The sequence below is a fragment of the Coturnix japonica genome, unplaced genomic scaffold, assembly GCF_054131305.1.
Source record: "Coturnix japonica strain WE unplaced genomic scaffold, WE-NBRP24 Scf179, whole genome shotgun sequence".
NCBI classification, from domain to species: domain Eukaryota; kingdom Metazoa; phylum Chordata; class Aves; order Galliformes; family Phasianidae; genus Coturnix; species Coturnix japonica.
This window is the reverse complement of record NW_028189082.1, coordinates 37316-59800: the sequence shown is the minus strand read 5'-3', so window position 1 is coordinate 59800 and position 22485 is coordinate 37316. Positions and strand designations below refer to the sequence as shown.

General features: G+C 58.4%; 1 protein-coding gene across 1 annotated transcript; it reads right to left on the bottom strand.

Moving 5' to 3' along the window:
• Positions 1-380: 380 nt before the first annotated feature.
• Positions 381-22142, bottom strand: PRRC2A (proline rich coiled-coil 2A). The gene is made up of 8 exons (XM_085535784.1): positions 22102-22142; positions 20764-20906; positions 18960-19087; positions 16076-16158; positions 13808-13932; positions 9576-9654; positions 5635-5830; positions 381-738 (listed from the first exon to the last, which is right to left on the bottom strand). Exons 3-8 carry the CDS (start codon positions 19032-19034, stop codon positions 448-450), a joined length of 849 nt encoding a protein of 282 aa, XP_085391910.1. The 5' UTR covers positions 19035-19087; positions 20764-20906; positions 22102-22142; the 3' UTR covers positions 381-447.
• Positions 22143-22485: the final 343 nt, after the last annotated feature.

Here is a 22485-nt window from a genome sequence, read left to right as displayed (position 1 = left end):
AGACCCCCATAATGGACCCCCCCCCATAGACCCCCAATGGACTCCCCCCCATAGAGACCCCCCCATAGACCCACATAATGGAGACCCCCCCCCATAGACCCCCATAATGGACCCCCCCCCACAGAGACCCCCCCATAGACCCCCATAATGGAGACCCCCCCCAATAGCCCCCATAATGGACCCCCCATAGACCCCCCCCCACAGAGACCCCCCATAGACCCCCATAAACCCCCCCCATAGACCCCCAATGGACCCCCCCCCTATAGAGACCCCCCCATAGACCCCCATAATGGAGACCCCCCCCCATAGACCCCCATAGACCCCACCCCCCCCATAGTCCCCCCATAACAGACCCCCGCCCCCCCCCCCACTGACCGCCGCCATCTTGTTTCTCCTCCTCTTCCCCCCCCGCGGTGGGGGCGGGGCTGCACTTCCGGTCTCCCCCCTTCAGCGCTTCGCCCGCACTTCCGGTCGCGGCGGGGCTCCTTCCGGCCCACCCGCAGACGAGCCGGAAGCGGAAGTAACTGCGGCGGCGTTGGAGCCGGAAGCGGAAGTAGAAGCGGGCGCTTGGTCACGTGAGAGGCGCTCGTCCAATCGCTTGAGCTTTAGCGCGCACGCGGCTCGGCGCTGCTCCGCCATTCGCTGCTCCTCCGCTTCCCGCCGGCGCCGGGCGCGCGCAACCGCCAACGAGACCTCCGAGCTGCGGCGGCGCCGCTGCCGCCATGATTCGTCATCGTCCTGAATGGGGACAGATACCATAGAGTCACATAGAGAGCATAGAGTTACCATAGAGAACATAGAGAGGACATAGAGTGACCATAGAGTGACCATAGAGTGACCATGGAGTTCATAGAGACCATAGAGAGGGACCATAGAGTGACCATAGAGAACATAGAGTGACCATAGAGTGACCATAGAGAACATAGAGACCATAGAGAGAACATAGAATGACCATAGAGAGGATGTAGAGTGACCATAGAGTGACCATGGAGTTCATAGAGACCATAGAGTGACCATAGAGGACATAGAGAGGGACATAGAGTGACTATAGAGACCATAGAGAGGGACCATAGAGAGCATAGAGACCATAGAGAGGACGTAGAGTGACCATAGAGTGACTATAGAGAGCATAGAGTGACCATAGAGTGACCATAGAGAACATAGAGACCATAGAGAGGATGTAGAGTGACCATAGAGATCAGAGTGACCATAGAGTCAGTACAGAGATCATAGAGTAGGACCATAGAGAACATAGAGAGAACATAGAGTGACCATAGAGACCATAGAGAGACCATAGAGAACATAGAGAGGACATAGAGTGACCATAGTGATCATAGAGAGACCATAGAGTTACATAGAGGGACTATAGAGTGACTATAGAGATCATAGAGAGGACATAGAGTGACCAGAGAGTCAGGATAGAGACCATAGAGTGACCATAGAGTGACCATAGAGAACATAGAGACCATAGAGAGGATGTAGAGTGACCATAGAGACCATAGAGTGACCATAGAGTGACCATAGAGAGCATAGGGAGGACATAAGAGTGACCATAGAGAACATAGAGTGACCATAGAGTCTGTATAGAGAGCATAGAGTGACCATAGAGAACAGAGAGACCATAGAGAGGATGTAGAGTGACCATGGAGTGACCATAGAGATCATAGAGTGACCATAGAGAACACAGAGACCATAGAGAGGATGTAGAGTGACCATAGAGAGACCATAGAGTGACCATAGAGACCATAGAGTGACCATAGAGTGACTATAGAGACCATAGAGTGACCATAGAGTGACTATAGGGACCATAGAGTGACCATAGAGACCATAGAGTGGCCATAGAGAACATAGAGACCATAGAGAGGATGTAGAGTGACCATAGAGTGACCATAGAGACCATAGAGTGACCATAGAGAGGGGACCATAGAGTGTCCATAGAGTGACCACAGAGTCAGTATAGAGAGCATAGAGTGACCATAGAGTGACCATAGAGAGCATAGAGTGACCATAGAGTGACTATAGAGAGCATAGAGTGACCATAGAGATCATAGAGTGACCATAGAGAACATAGAGACCATAGAGAGGACGTAGAGTGACCATAGAGAGCATAGAGTGACCATAGAGTGACTATAGAGACCATAGAGTGACCATAGAGAACATAGAGTGACCAATAGAGATCATAGAGTGACCAGAGAGTGACAATAGAGAACATAGAGTGACAATAGAGAGCATAGAGTGACCATAGAGTGACTATAGAGACCATAGAGTGACCATAGAGACCATAGAGAGCATAGAGTGACCATAGAGTGACTATAGAGAGCATAGAGTGACTATAGAGACCATAGAGTGCCCATAGAGTGACCATAGAGAGCATAGAGTGACCATAGAGAACATAGAGTGACCATAGAGTGACCATAGAGAGCATAGAGTGACCATAGAGAACACAGAGACCATAGAGAGGACATAGAGTGACCATAGAGTGACCATAGAGAGCATAGAGAGGCCATAGAGAGCATAGAGAGGGACCATAGAGAACATAGAGAGACCATAGAGTGACCATAGAGAGCTAAGGAGGACATAGAGTGACCATAGAGTGACCATAGAGTGACTATAGAGAACATAGAGTGACCATAGAGTGACCATAGAGACCATAGAGTGACCATAGAGAGCATAGAGTGACCATAGAGACCTTAAAGAGAACATAGAGTGACTATAGAGTGACCAGAGTGACCATAGAGAGCATAGAGTGACCATAGAGAGCATAGAGAGACCATAGAGTGACCATAGAGAGCATAGAGTGACCATAGAGAACATAGAGAGACCATAGAGTGACCATAGAGAGCATAGAGTGACCATAGAGAACATAGAGAGACCATAGAGTGACCATAGAGAGCATAGAGTGACCATAGAGAACATAGAGACCATAGAGTGACCATAGAGAGCATAGGGAGGACATAGAGTGACTATAGAGATCATAGAGAACACAGAGAGGGACCATAGAGTGACCATAGAGAACACAGAGTGACCATAGAGTGACTATAGAGACCATAGAGTGAACATAGAGACCATAGAGTGACCATAGAGAACATAGAGTGACCATAGAGTGACCATAGAGGACCATAGAGAACATGGAGTGACCATAGAGTGACCAGAGAGAACATAGAGAGGATGTAGAGTGACCATGGAGGACATAGAGACCATAGAGTGACCATAGAGAACATAGAGAGACCATAGAGACCATAGAGAGGGACCATAGAGAGCATAGAGTGACCATAGAGATCATAGAGAGGATGTAGAGTGACCATAGAGTGACCATAGAGAGCACAGAAACCATAGAGAGGGACCATAGAGTGACCATAGAGAACATAGAGTGACCATAGAGATCAGGGAGAGACCATAGAGTGACCACAGAGAGCATAGAGAGGACATAGAGTGACCAGAGAGTCAGGATAGAGACTATAGAGTGACCATAGAGTGACCATGGAGGACATAGAGAGACTATAGAGTGACCATAGAGAACATAGAGTGACCATAGAGAGTCAGTATAGAGACCATAAAGTGACCATAGAGAGACCACCTGCCCCCCCAAGAGACCCCCAGATCTGCCCCCCCATCCCAGCCCCACAGATCTGCCCCCCCCCCCCAGCCCCATCCCAGCCCCATAGATCTGCTCCCCCATCCACCCCAGCCCATAGATTTGCTCCCCCGTCCATCCCAGCCCCATAGACCTGCCCCCCCCCATCCCAGCCCCACAGATCTTGCCCCCCCCATCTCCTCCCCTCCATCCCAGCCCCATAGATCCCCACCCCAGCCCCACAGCTCTGCCCCCCCACCCCCACCCCATAGATCTGCCCCAACCCAGCCCCATAGATTTGCTCATCCATCCCAGCCCCATATCTGCCCACCCCCCCACCCCAGCCCCATAGCTCTGCCCCCCCCCCAATTCCCCCCATCCCCATCCCAACCCCACAGATCTGCCCCCCCCCATCCCAGCCCCATAGATCTGGTCCCCCCCATCTCCCCCCCCCCAGCCCCATATATATCCCCACCCCAGCCCCATAGCTCTGCTCCCCCCCACCCCAGCCCCCCACTCTGCCCCCCCATCCCAGCCCCATAGCTCTGCTCCCCCCCCCAGCCCCATAGCTCTGCTCCCCCCCCACCCATCCCAGCCCCATAGATCTTCCCCCACCTACCCATCCCAGCCCCATAGATCTGCCCCCCCCCCCGAGCCCCATAGCTCCTGCCCCACATATCCCACCCCCCATTCCCCCCAGCCCCACCCCAGCCCCATAGCTCTGTTCCACCCCCCCCAGCCCCATAGCTCTGCCCCCCAACCCAGCCCCATAGATCTGCCCCCATTCCCCCCCCAGCCCCATAGATCTGTCCCCATTCCCCCCCCCAGCCCCACAGATCTCTGCCCCCCCATCCCAGCCCCACAGATTCCCCCCCCCCATTCCCCCCATTACCACCTCAGCCCCACATATCTGCCCCCCTCCCCATCCCAGCCCCACATATCTGCCCCCCACCCCCACCCCAGCCCCATAGCTCTGCTCGCCCCCATCCCAGCCCCACATATCTGACCCCCCCACCCCAGCCCCATAGCTCTGCTCCGCCCCCCATCCCAGCCCCACATATCTGACCCCCCCACCCCCAGCCCCATAGCTCTGCTCCCCCCCCCAGCCCCACAGATTCCCCCCCCCATTCCCCCCATTACCACCTCAGCCCCATAGATCTGCCCCCCCATCCTCCCCCCCATTCCCCCATCCCAGCCCCACATATCTGACCCCCACCCAGCCCCATAGCTCTGCTCCCCCCCCCCCAGCCCCATAGATCTCTGCCCCCCCCAGCCCCACAGATCTCTGCCCCCCCCACCCCAGCCCCATAGATCCCCCCCCAGCCCCATAGATCTCTGCCCCCCCGCCCCCCAGCCACATAGGTCCCCCCCCCAGCCCCATAGATCCCCCCCCAGCCCCATAGCTCTGCCCCCCCGCCCCCCAGCCCCATAGATCCCCCCCCCAGCCCCATAGATCCCCCACCCCAGCCCCATAGATCCCCCCCCCAGCCCCACAGATCCCCCCCCAGCCCCATAGATCCCCCCCCAGCCCCATAGATCCCCCCCCCAGCCCCATAGATCTCTGCCCCCCCGCCCCCCCAGCCCCATAGGTCCCCCCCCAGCCCATAGATCCCCCCCCCAGCCCCACAGATCCCCCCCAGCCCCATAGATCCCCCCCCAGCCCCATAGATCCCCCCCCCCAGCCCCATAGATCCCCCCCCCAGCCCCATAGATCCCCCCCAGCCCCATAGATCTTCCCCCCAGCCCACAGATCCCCCCCCAGCCCCATAGATCCCCCCCCCAGCCCCATAGATCCCCCCCCAGCCCCACAGATCCCCCCCCCAGCCCCACAGATCCCCCCCCCAGCCCCATAGATCCCCCCCCAGCCCCATAGATCCCCCCCCAGCCCCATAGATCCCCCCCCAGCCCCACAGATCCCCCCCCCAGCCCCATAGATCCCCCCCCCAGCCCACAGATCCCCCCCCCAGCCCCATAGATCCCCCCCCCAGCCCCATAGATCCCCCCCCAGCCCCATAGATCCCCCCCCCAGCCCCATAGATCTCTGCCCCACATCCACGTACCGGGAAGTCATTGGGCTGGGCCCAGCTGCCGCGGTTGGGGGGCGGTGGTGGTGGTGGTGGGGGGGGTCTCGCCGTTGGGGGGGGGGGGGGCGGCTCTTTGGGACCCTCCGTGGGGGGGGGGGCGGCTTTGGGGGGCGGCGGCGGCTCCTCCGTGGGGCTGGGATGGACATCAGAGGGGGGGGGGGCGTTCTCCTTCCTATGGGGGGGGGAGACGTGGTTATGGGGCGCCCCACGGCACTTATGGGGCACACAAAGCACTTATGGGGCACACATGGGGCTGGGATGGACATCAGAGGGGGGGGGGGCGTTCTCCTTCCTATGGGGGGGGAGACGTGGTTATGGGGCGCCCCATGGCACTTATGGGGCACTTAAAGACACTTATGGGGCTCACACAGCACTTATGGGGCACACACAGCGCTTATGGGGCACCGAAAGGTACTTATGGGGCACACAAAGGTACTTATGGGGCTCACAGAGCACTTATGGGGCTCACACAGCACTTATGGGGCACACACAGCACTTATGGGGCACTTAAAGGAACTTATGGGGCACTTGAAGGTACTTATGGGGCTCACAGAGCACTTATGGGGCACTTGAAGGCACTTATGGGGCACCCAAAGGCGCTTATGGGGCACCCAAAGGCACTTATGGGGCACCTGAAGGCACTTATGGGGCACTTGAAGGCACTTATGGGGCTCACACAGCACTTATGGGGCACTTGAAGGCACTTATGGGGCTCACACAGCACTTATGGGGCACTTGAAGGCACTTATGGGGCTCACAGGGCACTTATGGGGCTCACACAGCACTTATGGGGCACACAAAGGCGCTTCTGGGGCACTTTAAGGTACTTATGGGGCTCACACAGCACTTATGGGGCACACAAAGCACTTATGGGGCACACAAAGGTACTTATGGGGCACACAAAGCACTTATGGGGCACACAAAGGTTGTTATGGGGCACACACAGCACTTATGGGGCACACAAAGGCACTTATGGGGCACTTGAAGGCACTTATGGGGCACTTGAAGGCACTTATGGGGCACTTAAAGGCACTTATGGGCTCACACAGCACTTATGGGGCACCCATGGCAATTATGGGCACCCCATGGCAATTATGGGGCACACAAAGCACTTATGGGGCACACACAGCGCTTATGGGGCACTTGAAGGCACTTATGGGACACCAAAGGTACTTATGGGCACACAAAGGTTGTTATGGGGGCACACACAGCACTTATGGGGCACTTGAAGGCACTTATGGGCCTCACACAGCACTTATGGGGCACTTGAAGGCACTTATGGGGCACTTGAAGGCACTTATGGGGCACTTGAAGGCACTTATGGGGCACCCCATAGCACTTATGGGGCACTTGAAGGTACTTATGGGGCACACAAAGACACTTATGGGGCTCACACAGCACTTATGGGGCACTTAAAGACACTTATGGGGCACTTGAAGGCACTTATGGGGCACACACAGCACTTATGGGGCACTTGAAGGCACTTATGGGGCACTTGAAGGTACTTATGGGGCACACAAAGGTACTTATGGGGCACCCCATAGCACTTATGGGGCACTTGAAGGCACTTATGGGGCACACAAAGGCACTTATGGGGCACACACAGCACTTATGGGGCACCGACAGGTACTTATGGGGCACTTGAAGGTACTTATGGGGCACCTGAAGGTACTTATGGGGCACCTGAAGGCACTTATGGGGCACTTGAAGGCACTTATGGGGCACCTGAAGGCACTTATGGGCACTTGAAGGCACTTATGGGGCACTTGAAGGCACTTATGGGGCACTTGAAGGCACTTATGGGGCACCTGAAGGCACTTATGGGGCACTTGAAGGCACTTATGGGGCACTTGAAGGCACTTATGGGGCACCTGAAGGCACTTATGGGGCTCACACAGCACTTATGGGGCACCTGAAGGCACTTATGGGGCACTTAAAGGCACTTATGGGGCACTTGAAGGTACTTATGGGGCTCACAGAGCACTTATGGGGCACTTGAAGGCACTTATGGGGCACTTGAAGGCACTTATGGGGCACTTGAAGGTACTTATGGGGCTCACAGAGCACTTATGGGGCTCACATGGCATTTAAAGAGCACTTATGGGGCACTCGAAGGCACTTATGGGGCACACAAAGCACTTATGGGGCACCTGAAGACACTTATGGGGCACTTGAAGGCACTTATGGGGCACTTGAAGGCACTTATGGGGCACACAAAGCACTTATGGGGCTCACATGGCACTTATGGGGCACTTGAAGGCACTTATGGGGCACTTGAAGGCACTTATGGGGCTCACACAGCACTTATGGGGCACTTGAAGGCACTTATGGGGCACTAGAAGGCACTTATGGGGCACTTGAAGGCACTTATGGGGCACACAAAGGTTGTTATGGGGCACACACAGCACTTATGGGGCACACAAAGGCACTTATGGGGCACCTGAAGGCACTTATGGGGCACCCAAAGGCTGTTATGGGGCACCAAAAGGTACTTATGGGGCACTTGAAGGCACTTATGGGGCACACAAAGGTTGTTATGGGGCACTTAAAGGCACTTATGGGGCTCACACAGCACTTATGGGGCACCCAAAGGTTGTTATGGGGCACTTAAAGGCACTTATGGGGCTCACACAGCACTTATGGGGCACCCAAAGGTTGTTATGGGGCACTTAAAGGCACTTATGGGGCACTTGAAGGCACTTATGGGGCACTTGAAGGCACTTATGGGGCACTTGAAGGCACTTATGGGGCACTTGAAGGCACTTATGGGGCTCACACAGCACTTATGGGGCACTTGAAGGCACTTACGGGGCACTTAAAGGCACTTATGGGGCACCTGAAGGCACTTATGGGGCACTAGAAGGCACGTATGGGGCACTTGAAGGCACTTATGGGGCACTTGAAGGTACTTATGGGGCACACAAAGGTTCTTATGGGGCACTTGAAGGCACTTATGGGGCACACAAAGGCACTTATGGGGCACCTGAAGGCACTTATGGGGCACTTGAAGGCACTTATGGGGCACTTGAAGGCACTTATGGGGCACTTGAAGGCACTTATGGGGCTCACAGAGCACTTATGGGGCACCTGAAGGCACTTATGGGGCACTTAAAGGCACTTATGGGGCACTAGAAGGCACTTATGGGGCTCACATGGTACTTATGGGGCACACAAAGGTTGTTATGGGGCACACACAGCACTTATGGGGCACACAAAGGCACTTATGGGCACACACAGCACTTATGGGGCACCTGAAGGCACTTATGGGGCACTTGAAGGCACTTATGGGGCACACACGGCACTTATGGGGCACTTGAAGGCACTTATGGGGCACACACAGCACTTATGGGGCACACAAAGGTACTTATGGGCTCACACAGCACTTATGGGGCACCCAAAGTCCGTTATGGGGCACTTGAAGGCACTTATGGGGCACTTGAAGGCACTTATGGGGCACTTGAAGGCACTTATGGGGCACTTGAAGGCACTTATGGGGCTCACACAGCACTTATGGGGCACCTGAAGGCACTTATGGGGCACTTGAAGGCACTTATGGGGCACTTGAAGGCACTTATGGGGCACTTGAAGGCACTTATGGGGCACACACAGCACTTACAGGGCACTTGAAGGCACTTATGGGGCACTTGAAGGCACTTATGGGGCACTTGAAGGCACTTATGGGGCTCACACAGCACTTATGGGGCACTTGAAGGCACTTATGGGGCACTTAAAGGCACTTATGGGGCTCACACAGCACTTATGGGGCACTTGAAGGCACTTATGGGGCACTTGAAGGCACTTATGGGGCACTTGAAGGCACTTATGGGGCACTTGAAGGCACTTATGGGGCACACACATCACTTATGGGGCACCTGAAGGCACTTATGGGGCAGGCCGTACTTATGGGTCGCACTCACCCCTCCTCATCCGACTCCCTCCCATCCTCTTCATCACTGAACTTCAGCTTCTCGCTGTAATCCACCTCCTCGTGGGCTCCTGTGGGGCACAGCCGGCTGCTATGGGGCAGCTATGGGGGCAGCTATGGGGCAGCTATGGGGCAGGGCTATGGGGCAGCTATGGGGCAGCTATGGGGCAGCTATGGGGCAGCTATGGGGCAGCTATGGGGAAGGGCTATGGGGCAGCTATGGGGCAGGGCTATGGGCAGCTATGGGGCAGCTATGGGGCAGCTATGGGGCAGGGCTATGGGGCAGCTATGGGGCAGCTATGGGGCAGCTATGGGGCAGCTATGGGGCAGGGCTATGGGGCAGCTATGGGGCAGCTATGGGGCAGGGCTATGGGGCAGCTATGGGGTCGCTATGAGACAGTTATGGGGCAGTTATGGGGCAGGGCTATGGGGCTGCTATGGGGCAGCTATGGGGCAAGGCTATGGGGCAGCTATGGGGCAGTTATGGGGCAGGGCTATGGGGCAGCTATGGGGTCGCTATGAGACAGTTATGGGGCAGGGCTATGGGGCTGCTATGGGGCAGTTATGGGGCTGCTATGGGGCAGCTATGGGGCAGGACTATGGGGCAGTTATGGGGCAGCTATGGGGCAGGGCTATGGGGCAGCTATGGGGTCGCTATGGGGCAGTTATAGGGCAGCTATGGGGTGGCTATGTGTCGCTATGGGGCAGTTGGTTATGGGTCGCTATGGGGCAGCTATGGGGTGGTTCTGGGGTGGTTCTGGGTCGCTATGGGTCGCTATGGGGCAGTAATGGGGTGGTTATGGGCGGTTATGGGGTGGCTATGGGTCGCTATGGGTCGCTATGGGGCAGCTATGGGGTGGTTATGGGGCGGTTATGGGTCGCTATTGGGCAGCTATGGGGTGGTTATGGGGTGGTTCTGTGTTGCTATGGGTCGCTATGGGGCAGTAATGGGGTGGTTCCGGGTTGCTATGGGTCGCTATGGGGCAGTAATGGGGTGGTTATGGGGCGGTTACGGGGCAGTTATGGGTCGCTATGGGTCGTTATGGGGCGGCTATGGGTCGCTATGGGGCAGTGATGAGTTACTATAAGTTGCTATAGCTCACTATGGGTCTCTGGGGTGGCTATGGGTCGCTATGGGGCAGTAATGGGGTGGCTATGGGTCGCTATGGGGCAGTAATGGGGTGGTTATGGGGTGGCTATGGGTCGCTATGGGGCAGTTATGGGTCGCTATGGGGCAGTGATGAGTTACTACAAGTTGCTATAGCTCACTATGGGTCTCTATGGGGCGGCTATGGGTCGCTATGGGTTGCTATGGGTCGCTATGGGTCGCTATGGGGCGGCTATGGGTCGCTATGGGTTGCTATGGGTCGCTATGGGTCGCTATGGGGCGGCTATGGGTCGCTATGGGGCAGCTATGGGGTGGTTCTGGGTCGCTATGGGTCGCAATGTGTCGCTATGGGGCAGTTATGGGGTGGCTATGGGTCGCTATGGGTCGCTATGGGGCAGCCATGGGTCGCTATGGGCGGTTATGGGGTGGCTATGGGTCGCAATGTGTCGCTATGGGCGGTTATGGGGTGGCTATGGGTCGCTATGGGGTCGCTATGGGGCGCTATGGGTCGCTATGGGTCGCTATGGGGCGGTTATGGGGTGGTTCTGGGTCGCAATGTGTCGCTATGGGGCAGTTATGGGTCGCTATGGTCGCTATGGGGTGGTTCTGGGTCGCTATGGGTCGCTATGGGGCGGCTATGGGGTCGCTATGGGGCAGCTATGGGGCGGCTATGGGTCGCTGTGGGTCGCTATGGGGCAGTAATGGGGTGGTTATGGGGTGGCTATGGTTCGCTATGGGTCGCTATGGGTCGCTATGGTTCGCTATGGGTCGCTATGGGGCGGCTATGGGTCGCTATGGGTCGCTATGGGGCAGTAATGGGGTGGTTATGGGTGGCTATGGTTCGCTATGGGTCGCTATGGGTCGCTATGGTTCGCTATGGGTCGCTATGGGGCGGCTATGGGTCGCTATGGGGCAGCTATGGGGTGGTTATGGGGTGGCTATGTGTCGCTATGGGTCGCTATGGGTCGCTATGGGGTGGCTATGGGTCACTATGGGTCGCTATGGGTCGCTATGGGTCGCTATGGGTCGCTATGGGCAGTTATGGGTCACTATGGGTCGCTATGGGGCGGCTATGGGTCACTATGGGTCGCTATGGGTCGCTATGGGTCGCTATGGGGCAGCTATGGGGTGGTTCTGGGTCGCTATTGGGGTGGCTATGGGTCGCTATGGTTCGCTATGGGTCGCTATGGGGCGGCTATGGGTCACTATGGGTCGCTATGGGTCGCTATGGGTCGCTATGGGTCGCTATGGGGCGGCTATGGGTCGCTGTGGGTCGTTATGGGTGGCTATGGGTGGCTGTGGTCGCTATGGGTCGCTGTGGGTCGCTATGGGTCGCTATGGGGTCGCTATGGGGCGGTTATGGGGTGGCTATGGGTCGCTGTGGGTCGCTATGGGGCAGCTATGGGGTGGTTCTGGGTCGCTATGGGTCGCTATGGGTCGCTATGGGTCGCTATGGGGCAGTAATGGGGTGGTTATGGGGCGGTTACGGGGCAGTTATGGGTCGCTATGTGTCGCTATGGGGCGGCTATGGGTCACTATGGGGCAGCTATGGGGTGGTTATGGGTCGCTATGGGTCGCTATGGGTCGCTATGGGGCGGTTATGGGGTGGCTATGGGTCGCTATGGGTCGCTATGGGGCAGCTATGAGGTGGTTCTGGGTCGCTATGGGTCGCTATGGGTCGCTATGGGGCAGTAATGGGGTGGCTATGGGTCGCTATGGGGCGGCTATGGGTCGCTATGTGTCGCTATGGGGCGGCTATGGGTCGCTATGGGTCGCTATGGGTCGCTATGGGGCAGTTATGGGTCGCTATGGGTCGCAATGTGTCGCTATGGGGGCGGTTATGGGGCGGCTATGGGTCGCTGTTGGTCGCTATGGGGTGGCTATGGGTCGCTATGGGGCAGTTATGGGTCGCTATGGGGCGGCTATGGGTCGCTATGGGTCGCTATGGGGCGGCTATGGTCACTATGGGTCGCTATGGGGCAGTAATGGGGTGGTTATGGGGCGGTTATGGGGTGGCTATGGGTCGCTATGGGGCGGCTATGGGTCGCTATGGGGCGGCTATGGGTCGCAATGTGTCGCTATGGGGCGGTTATGGGTCGGCATGGGTCGCTATGGGGCGGCTATGGGTCGCTATGGGTCGCTATGGGTCACTATGGGTCGCTATGGGTCGCTATGGTCGCTATGGGGCGGTTATGGGGGTGGCTATGGGTCGCTGTGGGTCGCTATGGGGCGGCTATGGGTCGCTATGGGGCGGTTATGGGTCGCTATGGGTCGCTATGGGGCAGCTATGGGTCGCTATGGGTCGCTATGGGCGGGCTATGGGTCACTATGGGTCGCTATGGGGCAGTAGTGGGGTGGTTATGGGGCGGTTATGGGGTGGCTATGGGTCGCTATGGGGCGGCTATGGGTCGCTATGGGGCGGCTATGGGTCGCAATGTGTCGCTATGGGCGGTTATGGGTCGCTATGGGTCGCTATGAGGGGCGGCTATGGGTCGCTATGGGTCGCTATGGGTCACTATGGGTCGCTATGGGTCGCTATGGGTCGCTATGGGGCGGTTATGGGGTGGCTATGGGTCGCTGTGGGTCGCTATGGGGCGGCTATGGGTCGCTATGGGGCGGTTATGGGTCGCTATGGGTCGCTATGGGGCAGCTATGGGTCGCTATGGGTCGCTATGGGGCGCTATGGGTCGCTGTGGGTCGCTGTGGGTCGCTATGGGGCGGCTATGGGTCGCTATGGGTCGCTATGGGTCACTATGGGTCGCTATGGGGCAGTTATGGGTCGCTATGGGTCGCTATGGGTCGCTATGGGTCGCTATGGGTCGCTATGGGGCAGTTATGGGTTGCTATGGGTCGCTATGGGTCGGCTATGGGTCGCTATGGGTCGCTATGGGGCGGCTATGGGTCACTATGGGTCGCTATGGGTCGCTATGGGTCGCTATGGGTCGCTATGGGGCGCTATGGGTCGCTATGGGTCGCTATGGGTCGGCTATGGGTCTCTATGGGGTGGCTATGGGTCGCTATGGGTCGCTATGGGGCGGCTATGGGTCGCTATGGGGCAGCCATGGGTCGCTATGGGTCGCTATGGGTCGCTGTGGGTCGCTATGGGGCAGCCCCACCTGCCCATCCGTCGTCATTGTCGGTGTCCAGCTCATCGAACTCCTTGAGCTCGTCGTGTTTCAGCACCGGGGGGCGCCCCACAACCTCCCCCCCCCGCAATGGGGGGCCACGAGGACGCTGCAGCCTGGGGGGGAACAAGGGGGTCAGCACGGCCCGCCCCATAGATCTGACCCATAGATCTGACCCATAGCTCTGCCCCATAGATCTGCCCCATAGCTCTGCCCCATAGCTCTGCCCATAGCTTCACCCCATAGCTCTGCCCCATAGCCTGCCCTACAGCCTGTCCTATAGCCCACCCCACAACCTGCCCCATAGCTTTACCCCATAGCTCTACCCCATAGCTCTACCCCATAGCTCTACCCCATAGCTCTGCCCATAGCTTTGACCATAACCCCACCCCATAGCCACCCCACCCCATATCCTGCCCCACAGCTCTTCCTGCCCCCCCCCCCCATCCAAACTAACCCAACCCACAGCCCCCATAGCCCACCCCCCAGCCCCCCATAACCCCATAACCCCACCCCATAACCCCCATAGCCCCCCATAACCCCCCATAACCCACCCCATAGCCCCCTATAGCCCCCCACAACCCCCCATAACACCCCATAACCCACCCCATAGCCCCCCATACCCCCCCATAACCCACCCCATAACCCACCCCATACACCCCCACTGCCCCCATATCCCACCCATAACCCCCATAACCCACCCCATAACCCCCCATAACCCCCCTTAACACCCCATAACCCCCTATAGCCCCCATAACCCCCCATAACCCACCCCATAGCCCCCCATAACCCACCCCATAAACCCCCCATAACCCCAATATCTCCCCATAACCCACCCCATAACCCCCATAGCCCCCATAACCCCCCATAACCCACCCCATAGCCCCCTATAGCCCCCCACAACCCCCCATATCCCACCCCATAACCCCCATAACCCACCCCATAACCCCCCATAACCCCCCTTAACACCCCATAACCCCCTATAGCCCCCCATAACCCCCCAAAACCCACCCCATAGCCCCCATAAGCCACCCCATAGCCCCCATAACCCAATATCTCCCCATAACCCACCCCATAGCCCCCATAACCCCCCATACCCACCCCATAGCCCATAACCCCCCAAAACCCACCCCATAGCCCCCCATAAGCCACCCCATAGCCCCCCATAACCCCAATATCTCCCCATAACCCACCCCATAGCCCCCCATAACCCCCCATAACCCACCCCATAGCCCCCCATACCCCCCCATAACCCCCTTAACACCCCATAACCCACCCCATAGCCCCCTATAGCCCCCCATAACACCCCATAACCCACCCCATAACCCCCCATAGCCCCCATATCCCACCCCATAACCCCCATAACCCACCCCATACCCCCCCATACCACCCATAACACCCCCATAACCCACCCCATACCCCCCCATAAGCCCCTATAACCCCCATAACCCCAATATCTCCCCATAACCCACCCCATAGCCCCCTATAGCCCCCCATAACCCCCCATAACCCACCCCATTGCCCCCCATACCCCCCCATAACCCCCTTAACACCCCATAACCCACCCCATAGCCCCCTATAGCCCCCCATAACACCCCATAACCCACCCCATAACCCCCCATAGCCCCCCATAACCCCAATATCCCCCCATAACCCACCCCATAGCCCCCCATACCCCCCCATAACCCCCTTAACACCCCATAACCCACCCCATAGCCCCCTATAGCCCCCCATAACACCCCTTAACACCCCATAACCCACCCCATAGCCCCCTATAACCCCCCTTAACACCCCATAACCCACCCCATATCCCCCTATAGCCCCCTGTAACTCCCCATAACCCCCATAACCCACCCCATACCCCCCCATACCCCCCATAACACCCCATAACCCCCTATAGCCCCCCATAACCCCCCATAACCCCCCTTAACACCCCATAACCCCCCAAAACCCACCCCATAACCCCCCATAACCCCAATATCTCCCCATAACCCACCCCATAGCCCCCCATAACCCCCCATAACCCACCCCATAGCCCCCCATAAGCCACCCCATAACCCCCCATAACCCCAATATCTCCCCATAACCCACCCCATAGCCCCCCATAACCCCCCATAACCCACCCCATAGCCCCCTATAGCCCCCCATAACCCCCTATAACCCCCCTTAACACCCCATAACCCACCCCATAACCCCCCATAACCCCAATATCTCCCCATAACCCACCCCATAGCTCCCCCCATACCCCCCATATCCCACCTGTGTGGCTCAGCCGTGGGGTAGCGGAAGGGCCCCGGTGCGGCCCCATAGGGCGGCGGGAACGGCAGATATGGGGGGTAAACCTGGGGGGCACGGACCCATAAGTGTGGGGGGTGATGGGACCCCCAACATCAGCCCCACAACTATAGGGCAGCATTATACCCCCCTTAACCCCACACTTATAGGGCAGCTCCTCCCTCACTTATGGGGCAGCTTCACCCCCCACTTATGGGGCAGCCCAACCTTCCCCCCCCGCTTATGGGTCAGCCCCCCCACTTATGGGGCAGCCCCCAATTTCACCCCCCATTTATGGGTCAGACCCCCCCACTTATGGGGCAGCCCCCCAACTTCCCCCCCACTTATGGGGCAGAACCCCCTTCCCCCAGTTATGGGTCATATCCCCCCCCACTTATGGGGCAGCCCCACTTATGGGGCAGCCCCCCCACCCTCACTTATGGGTCACCCCCCCCACTTATGGGTCAGACCCCAATTTCACCCCCCACTTATGGGTCAGACCCCCCCATTTATGGGTCAGACCCCCCAACCCCACTTATGGGTCATATCCCCCCCCCACTTATGGGTCACAAACCCCTCCCCCCACTTATGGGTCCCCCCACCACTTATGGGTCCCCCCACCACTTATGGGTCCCCCCCCCACTTATGGGGCAGAACCACCCCCCACTTGTGGGTCAGCCCCCCAGATATGGAGCAGAACCTCCCCCCGACTTATGGGTCACCCCCCACTTATGGGTCAGACCCCCACTTATGGGTCAGCCCCCCACTTATGGGTCAGCCCCCCACTTATGGGTCCCCCCCCACTTATGGGGCAGAACCACCCCCCACTTGTGGGTCAGCCTTCCACTTATGGGTCAGACCCCCACTTGTGGGTCAGCCCCCCACTTATGGGTCAGCCCCCACTTATGGGACATCCCCAACCCCACTTATGGGTCAGCCCCCACTTATGGGACATCCCCAACCCCACTTATGGGTCAGCCCCCCACTTATGGGTCAGACACCCCCACTTGTGGGTCAGACCCCCACTTATGGGTCACCCCCCACTTATGGGTCAGACCCCCACTTATGGGTCAGACCCCCACTTGTGGGTCAGCCCCCCACTTATGGGTCAGACCCCCATATCTCCCCCCACTTATGGGTCAGACCCCCATATCTCCCCCCACTTATGGGTCAGCCCCTCCCCCCACTTATGGGTCAGACCCCCATATCTCCCCCCACTTATGGGTCAGCCCCCCACTTATTGGTCAGCCCCCCACTTATGGGTCAGACCCCCATATCTCCCCCCACTTATGGGTCAGCCCCCCACTTATGGGTCAGCCCCCCATATCCCCCCCCACTTATGGGTCAGACCCCCATATCCCCCCCCACTTATGGGTCAGACCCCCATATCCCCCCCCACTTATGGGTCAGACCCCCATATCCCCCCCCACTTATGGGTCAGACCCCCACTTGTGGGTCAGCCCCCCACTTATGGGTCAGACCCCCACTTATGGGTCAGACCCCCACTTGTGGGTCAGCCCCCCACTTATGGGTCACCCCCCACTTATGGGTCAGCCCCCCACTTATGGGTCACCCCCCACTTATGGGTCCCCCCCCCACTTATGGGTCACCCCCCACTTATGGGTCACCCCCCACTTATGGGTCAGACCCCCACTTATGGGTCAGACCCCCATATCTCCCCCCACATATGGGTCAGACCCCCATATCTCCCCCCACTTATGGGTCAGCCCCCCATATCCCCCCCCACTTATGGGTCAGACCCCCACTTGTGGGTCAGCCCCCCATATCCCCCCCCACTTATGGGTCAGACCCCCACTTGTGGGTCAGTCCCCCACTTATGGGTCAGACCCCCATATCTCCCCCCACTTATGGGTCAGCCCCCCATATCCCCCCCCACTTATGGGTCAGACCCCCATATCCCCCCCCACTTATGGGTCAGACCCCCATATCTCCCCCACTTATGGGTCTGACCCCCATATCTCCCCCCACTTATGGGTCAGACCCCCATATCTCCCCCCACTTATGGGTCAGACCCCCATATCTCCCCCCACTTATGGGTCAGACCCCCATATCCCCCCCCACTTATGGGTCAGACCCCCATATCCCCCCCCACTTATGGGTCAGACCCCCATATCTCCCCCCACTTATGGGTCAGACCCCCATATCCCCCCCCACTTATGGGTCAGACCCCCATATCCCCCCCACTTATGGGTCAGCCCCCCATATCCCCCCCCACTTATGGGTCAGCCCCCCACTTATGGGTCAGACCCCCATATCCCCCCCCACTTATGGGTCAGACCCCCATATCCCCCCCCACTTATGGGTCAGACCCCCATATCTCCCCCACTTATGGGTCAGACCCCCATATCCCCCCCACTTATGGGTCAGACCCCCATATCCCCCCCCACTTATGGGTCACCCCCCACTTATGGGTCAGACCCCCATATCCCCCCCCACTTATGGGTCAGACCCCCATATCCCCCCCCACTTATGGGTCAGACCCCCATATCTCCCCCCACTTATGGGTCAGACCCCCATATCCCCCCCACTTATGGGTCAGACCCCCATATCTCCCCCCACTTATGGGTCAGACCCCCACTTATGGGTCAGACCCCCATATCCCCCCCCACTTATGGGTCAGACCCCCATATCCCCCCCCACTTATGGGTCAGACCCCCACTTATGGGTCAGCCCCCCATATCCCCCCCCACTTATGGGTCAGACCCCCATATCTCCCCCCACTTATGGGTCAGCCCCCCATATCCCCCCCCACTTATGGGTCAGACCCCCATATCCCCCCCCACTTGTGGGTCAGACCCCCATATCCCCCCCCACTTATGGGTCCCCCCCTTAGTTATGGGTCACTCACGAATGGCGGCACCATTGGTCTGTATGGGGGGAAGTGGGGGGGTGTCGGGGGGGGGGTGGCGCTGCCCCCCCCCATTGATGCGGGGGGCGGCTCAGGGTCGCGCCCACCACCCTCCCGCCAGCTCAGCCCTGGGAACCAAAGGGTTAAATCACACGGGGGGCGGGGCTTAAAGGGGGCGGGGCTTAGAGACTTAAAGGGGCGGGGCTTAGAGGGGGCGGGGCTTAAAGGGGTAAAGGGGGCGGGGCTTAAAGGGGGCGGGGCTTAAGGGGAAAGGGGCGGGGCTTAAACGGGGTAAAGGGGGCGGGGCTTAGAGACTTAAAGGGGCGGGGTTTAAGGAGGAAAGGGGCGGGGCTTAAACGTGGTAAAGGGGGCGGGGCTTAGAGACTTAAAGGGGGGCGGGGCTTAAAGAGGAAGGGGGCGGGGCTTAAACGGGGTAAAGGGGGCGGGGCTTGGAGACGTGGAGGGGGTGGGGCTTTAAGGGGGCGGGGCTTAAGGGATAAAGGGGCAGGGATAAAGGGGTGGGGCTTAAAGGGGGCGGGGCTAAATGGAGTTACGGGGCGGGGCTTAGAGACTTAAAGGGGGCGGGGCTTAGAGACTTAACGGGGTGGGGCTTAAAGGGGGCGTGGCTTAGAGACTTAAAGGGGGCGAGGCTTAAAGGGAGTTAAAGGGGGCGGGGCTTTAAAGGGGCGGGGCTTAAATAAGGTAAAGGGGGCGGGGCATAAAGGGGGCGGGGCTCAGAGTGAGACTTAAAGGGGGCGGGGCTTAAAGGGGCAGGGCTAAAGAGAGTTAAGGGGGCGAGGCTTAAAGGGGGGTGTGGCTTAAAGGGGGTGGGGCTTAGAGTGGGACTCAAATGGACAGAGCTAAAAAGGGGCGGGGCTTAAAGAGCCAAAGGGGCAGGGCTTAAACGGGGTGGGGCTTAGAGGGTAAAGGGGCGAGGCTTTAAGTGAGACTTAAAGGGGGCGGGGCTTAAACAGAACCAGGCTTAAAAGGGGTGGAGCTTAAAAGGAGGTGGAGCTAAGGGGGCGGGGCTTAAAAGGGTGGGACTCAATAAGGCAGAGCCTAAAGGGGGCGGGGCTAAATGGGGGTTAAAGGGGGCGGGGCTTTAAGGGGGCAGGGCTAAAGGGAGTTAAAGGGGCGGGGCTTAAGGGGAGCGGGGCTAAAGTGCGTTAAAGGGGTGGGGCTTAAAGGGGGCGGGGCTTAAAGCGAGTGAGACTTAGAAGGGGCGGAGCTAAAAGGGATAAAGGGGCGGGGCTTAAAGGGGGCGGGGCTTGATGGGGCTAATAAAGGGGTGTGGGTTAAGGGGGCGGGGCTTAGAGGGGGCTAATGAAGGGGTGGGGCTTAAAAGGGGCGGGGCTTAGAGTGGGACTTAAAGGGACAGAGCTAAAAGGGGCGGGGCTTAAAGGAACCAAAGGGGCGGGGCTTAAATGGGGGCGGGGCTTAAAGGAGTCAAAGGGGCGGGGCTTAAATGGGGGCTGGGCTTAACGGAGTCAAGGGGGCGGGGCTTAAATGGGGGCGGGGCTTAACGGAGTCAAGGGGGCGGGGCTTAAATGGGGGTGGGGCTTAAAGGAGTCAAAGGGGCGGGGCTTAAAAGGGGCGGGGCTTAACGGAGTTAAAGGGGGCGGGGCTTAAATGGGGCAAATAGGCGGGGCTTAAAGGGGGCGGAGCTAAAAGGAGTTAAAGGGGCGTGGCTTAAATGGGGGCAGGGCTTAGAGGGGGCGTGGTCAGTGTGGGTGCTGGCCCACGCCGTCTCCTTGATTAATGAGCGTTATTAATTAGCGTTAATTAATGAGCGTTAATTACTTACCGCTGTGGCGGTGGCTGTGTCCGGGCCCAATTGACCCTGCGCAGTTTTCCGGCTCTTTCTCTCTTTTCTCCTGGTCTCCGGCCGCCGTAAGGCTGGGAAATTCCTCGACACAGAAGCGGCCCGGGAGGGGGGGGGGGCACGGCCTGCGTTAATTAATTACTGCTAATTAACTAATTAATTAATACAGCAAGGTGCTGCTATAGGGCGGCTATGGGGCAGCTGTGGTTATAGGGCGGCTATGGGGCAGCTGTGGCTATAGGGCGGCTATGGGGCAGCTGTGGCTATAGGGCAGCTATGGGGCAGCTATGGGGCAGCTGTGGCTATAGGGCAGCTATGGGGCAGCTATGGGGCAGCTGTGGCTATAGGGCAGCTATGGGGCAGCTGTGGCTATGGGGTGGCTGTGGTTATGGGGTGGCTGTGGCTATAGGGCGGCTATGGGGCGGCTGTGTCTATGGGGTGGCTGTCTATGGGGTGGCTGTCTATGGGGTGGCTGTGGCTATGGGGCAGCTGTGGTTATGGGGCAGCTGTGGCTATAGGGCGGCTATGGGGCAGCTGTGGCTATAGGGTGGCTGTGGCTATAGGGCGGCTATGGGGCAGCTGTGGCTATGGGGCAGCTATGGGGCGGCTGTGGCTATAGGGCGGCTATGGGGCAGCTGTGGTTATGGGGTGGCTGTGGTTATGGGGCAGCTATGGGGCAGCTGTGGCTATAGGGCAGCTGTGGCTATGGGGTGGCTGTGGTTATGGGGCAGCTGTGGCTATGGGGCAGCTGTGGTTATGGGGCAGCTGTGGATATGGGGCAGCTGTGGCTATGGGGCAGCTGTGGTTATGGGGCAGCTGTGGCTATAGGGCAGCTATGGGGCAGCTATGGGGCAGCTGTGGCTATAGGGCGGCTATGGGGCGGCTGTGGCTATGGGGCAGCTATGGGGCAGCTATGGGGCAGCTGTGGCTATAGGGCGGCTATGGGGCAGCCGGGGCTATGGGGTGGCTGTGTCTATGGGGTGGCAGTGTCTATGGGGTGGCTGTCTGGGGTGGCTTTGTCTATAGGGTGACTGTGTCTATGGGGTGGCTGTCTATGGGGTGGCTGTCCATGGGGTGGGGGTGGCTGTGTCTATGGGGTGGCTGTGTCTATGGGCTGTCTATGGGGTGGCTGTGTCTATGGGGCAGCTGTGTCTATGGGGTGTCTGTCTATGGGGTGTCTGTCTATGGGGTGGCTGTCTATGGGGCAGCTGTCTATGGGGTGTCTGTGTCTATGGGGTGGCTGTGGTTATGGGGCAGCTGTATCTATGGGCTGTCTATGGGGCAGCTGTAGTTATGGGGCAGTCTATGGGGTTTTCTCACCGTCTCCGTGTGCCCCGTGGGGTGTCTATGGGGTGGCTGTGTCTATGGGGTGTCTATGGGGTGGCTGTGTCTATGGGGTGTCTATGGGGTGTCTGTCTATGGGGCAGCTGTAGTTATGGGGCAGTCTATGGGGTTTCCTCACCGTCTCCGTGTGCCCCGTGGGGTGTCTATGGGGTGTCTGTGTCTATGGGGTGTCTGTGTCTATGGGGTGGCTGTCTATGGGGTGGCTGTGTCTATGGGGTGGCTGTGTCTATGGGGTGGCTGTGTCTATGGGGTGGCGGTGTCTATGGGGTGACTGTGTCTATGGGGTGACTGTGTCTATGGGGTGGCTGTGTCTATGGGGCAGCTGTGTCTATGGGGCAGCTGTGTCTATGGGGTGGCTGT